Below are 3,331 nucleotides of genomic sequence, written 5' to 3' on the forward strand. Positions count from 1 at the left end.
AAATACTGTCACGTAAACATTCTAATGCACCTTCAGGGAATCTCTACTTGGTAAGCATGAGTGATTTTTAAATTTTCTTTGTGCCCTTGTCTTTTCCAAAATTTCTGTGGTAAATGTGTTTTTCAAAGAAAGATAACAATTTGCTAAAATAGTAAAACTTCATAATTAAGCTGCAGTACAAATGCTGCACTTCCTCAAGGATTTATAAGCCACCCCAAAGTATTTAACAGCTTCTCCTGCTTGATAATTTGGCATAGTATTTCTTTTTAACAGTAATACTTTGAAGTTTCTGTATTTAAGGAAATGGAGTATTTCTCTAGTATTAATAATAGGCACTGGCCCTCGTTTTTTCTGGGGGTGTACCTGTATTGAGAATGTTTCTGCTTCTGATTAATAGGAGTATTTCTTAAATGATAGCTTGAATGAGAGGTTGAGGGTTTGACTTGTTTAAAGAAGTATAAGGAATTTTATTGGAATTTATATTAGCCTCTCTGTATACCAAAATTGCTTAGGGGCTAAGTAATCCCAAAGTTAGGATGGTAAGTGTTCTTTATGTTAAAACCAATAGAGGAGTGAGAACAGTTCCAAATGAGGTATCTAGAAACCAGCAGTTTTTAAAATGTACCTTATAGTGAATTTGTTTTGCCATGGCATTTATAGCTTAGGAGATAGCCTCATTAAAAGTCTGCTCAGTCCAGTATACTGTGATATGTTAATCAAAACCACTAGCAATCATTGTTAGGTACTTTTTTAAAAAACAGCTTTTTCCTAAATTTAGATCATGAGCTAGTCAAACGATAGGAATTATCCAATAAAGTTAGTAGGTAAATACATTAAAATATGTTTAAGAAGCTGTTCTTTTATTTGCCTGAATTCATAATGCAGGAGGGAAGTAGCATAGATTAAATTAAAATAGATGAGCATATTTTCACAATCAACATCACAAATTATTTTTAGAGCTTGAGATATTTAAAAATCTACTTTAATTCTTTTATCCTTCTCACACTTGAAATTGATTTTACCAAGTTCTCCAATAGTATGTGAGGGTTTTTTTTTCCCCAAAGATTCTCATTAAGTGGAGATGTGAAGGACAAATTTTTTCTGGTATGAGACATTTTCCGCAGTTACTCATTTCCAGGAAAATCTGGATTGTGGAAAGGTTATATACAGCTTACATTCCTGATTTGCAACATTTCAATTTTTCTCTTGACCACAGTGAAACAATAGACATTAATAATATCCCATTAATTTTGTCAATGTTTAACATGGGGGACAACACCCCTAGTAGAATTTTATTCACATTATTTCTAGGCGAGAAAACAAGAAAAATAGCATTATTAGTTACACAACTTTCAATAACCAGTTTCTTTTCCTTGACAGAGATTGATATGCCTCTAACCTGACATCACGGCCTTAGGAAAAATCACACACTAATAATCATTATTTTATTCTTTTGCTGTAGATGTGTTCTCTGTGCCATTGTCCTGGAGCAACGATTGGTTGTGATGTGAAAACATGTCACAGGACATACCACTACCACTGTGCGTTGCATGATAAAGCTCAGATACGAGAGAAACCTTCACAAGGAATTTACATGTAATTACTTAACTTCTCTTGAAGTTTTGTTTTGTTTTTAGCAGTCATACTTTCTTTAGGCTTCTGTAAAAGTTTTTCCCATTTCAAAGCATTTCATCATCATTGTAAAGGGTGTGCTTGGTAAGAAATTTAGTGGTTAGAGAAGTGGCATAGGACTTTTAATAAGATTTTTGGAATACAGCTTGTGAATGGGATGAAGTATACTGGTCATGTTCTTGATTTGAAAAACGAATTTCATTTAATTGATCATTTTTGGTTTCTTCATTTTTTACAGGGTTTATTGCCGAAAACACAAGAAAACTGCACATAACTCTGAAGGTATGTCATTCAGCCGCTTTTCGATATCAAGAAGAAATTTGAGTGAATTCTGCTATACTGATTTTTGCCATAAGTTGTATCTCAATATTGAATACATTTCAAAGAGTTAAGAAAAGTGTTAGGATAAACTAATATACAGAGTGGAAATGATCTGAAGTTTTGAGAAAAATTTTACCCCTAAAGTTCTTGTAAGGAGTATGTTGAGAATGTATTCACCTTGAGGAGAAAAATGATGGTAGGGGTTTAGGATTTCTGTGATCATAAAAGTGTTAGTAGATTGTAAAGGTAATAATTGGGATCCGTGCTACCATCAGATACAGAAAATATGAACTAGGGATACTACTACATTTTGTGATCACCAGGCTTCCTGTTATATTTTCATGTTGTAGAACTTTTTAAAAAATACAGACATGTTCATAAGAAGTAATTTTAAAATACATTAACTTTTAAAATTGTAGTTTGTTTCTCCTTAAATTTAGATAAAACAAGGTCAGGGGTGCTTATGTATAGTCAGCCAAGTTGTACTTGGTCTTTAAAAGGTAAGGAAAAGTTCTTAAATTGAATTCTGACTTATTTCATACCTTTACAAACAGATAGTTTTGATGCTTTCGCTAGTAATATAAAAAGGCTTGGATTTAATCTGAGACTGTTCTGTCCTTCCATTTAGATTAGAGATCTTTAGTTTTTGTTAGCTTCTGAGAACGTGTTGCTTAGCAGTAGAATGGTTTCAGCCTGCTGAGTTAGGAAGTGGTTTCTTTTATAAAGACTTACCTAATTATCAGTGTCAGCATATTAAAGTTTGTGGCCCTTTTTGATATCTTAGATCTTGGCTATATCCTACACTTTGGGACTCCAGATTGGTTCCATTACTTTAGCATAGTGCTGGTTATATATGTAATCTTCAGCAAAAACTTGTCTTTAAGGTAAACAGATTCGATAACTATTAAGAATAGAATGTTGCAGAGGTGATAAAGTGCAACTGAAAAACCTCTATAATGTTTTCCTTGTTTTTTTTCCTCATTTAGTTCTAGAATTCAGTTGAAAAACCTTTTGCTCAAAGATTAAGAGGAAGCTTTCCCAGCTTTCATTCATACAAATTTTAGCAGTGTNCAGAATCTGAAGCAAGGTCCACGCCCTGAGCTGTCAGCGCAGAGCCTGATGTGGGGCTCGAACTCATGGACTGCGGGATCATGACTGAAGCCAAAGTTGGACACTTAACCAGCTGAGCCACCCATGCACTTCTGAATCTCTTTAAAATTGTAGTGACCATATATACATGGTAAACCAAGGGTTAAGAGCTGGGATCTGATGAAGGTGAATATTTGCACACCCTGGGGCAGAATACTTGAGGGTGGCAACAGTGATTAATGAAGCCAGCTCCCCTTTTATTTGGTAGATTTCTGAAGCTGATAGTACC

At 34.1% G+C, this 3,331-nt stretch overlaps 1 protein-coding gene across 5 annotated transcripts in view; it reads left to right on the forward strand.

Moving 5' to 3' along the window:
• Nucleotides 1-3,331, forward strand: part of PHF6 (PHD finger protein 6) — a 42,301-nt gene that overhangs the window by 12,845 nt on the left and 26,125 nt on the right. For all 5 annotated transcript variants that reach the window (XM_077760820.1, XM_077760821.1, XM_077760822.1 and 2 more), the window contains 2 exons: nt 1,463-1,596; nt 1,871-1,914. In XM_077760820.1, coding sequence (XP_077616946.1) covers nt 1,463-1,596; nt 1,871-1,914 — 178 coding nt within the window. The remainder of the gene's footprint in view (nt 1-1,462; nt 1,597-1,870; nt 1,915-3,331) is intronic.

The sequence above is a fragment of the Crocuta crocuta genome, unplaced genomic scaffold, assembly GCF_008692635.1.
Source record: "Crocuta crocuta isolate KB4526 unplaced genomic scaffold, BGI_CrCroc_1.0 scaffold475, whole genome shotgun sequence".
Lineage (NCBI taxonomy): Eukaryota > Metazoa > Chordata > Mammalia > Carnivora > Hyaenidae > Crocuta > Crocuta crocuta.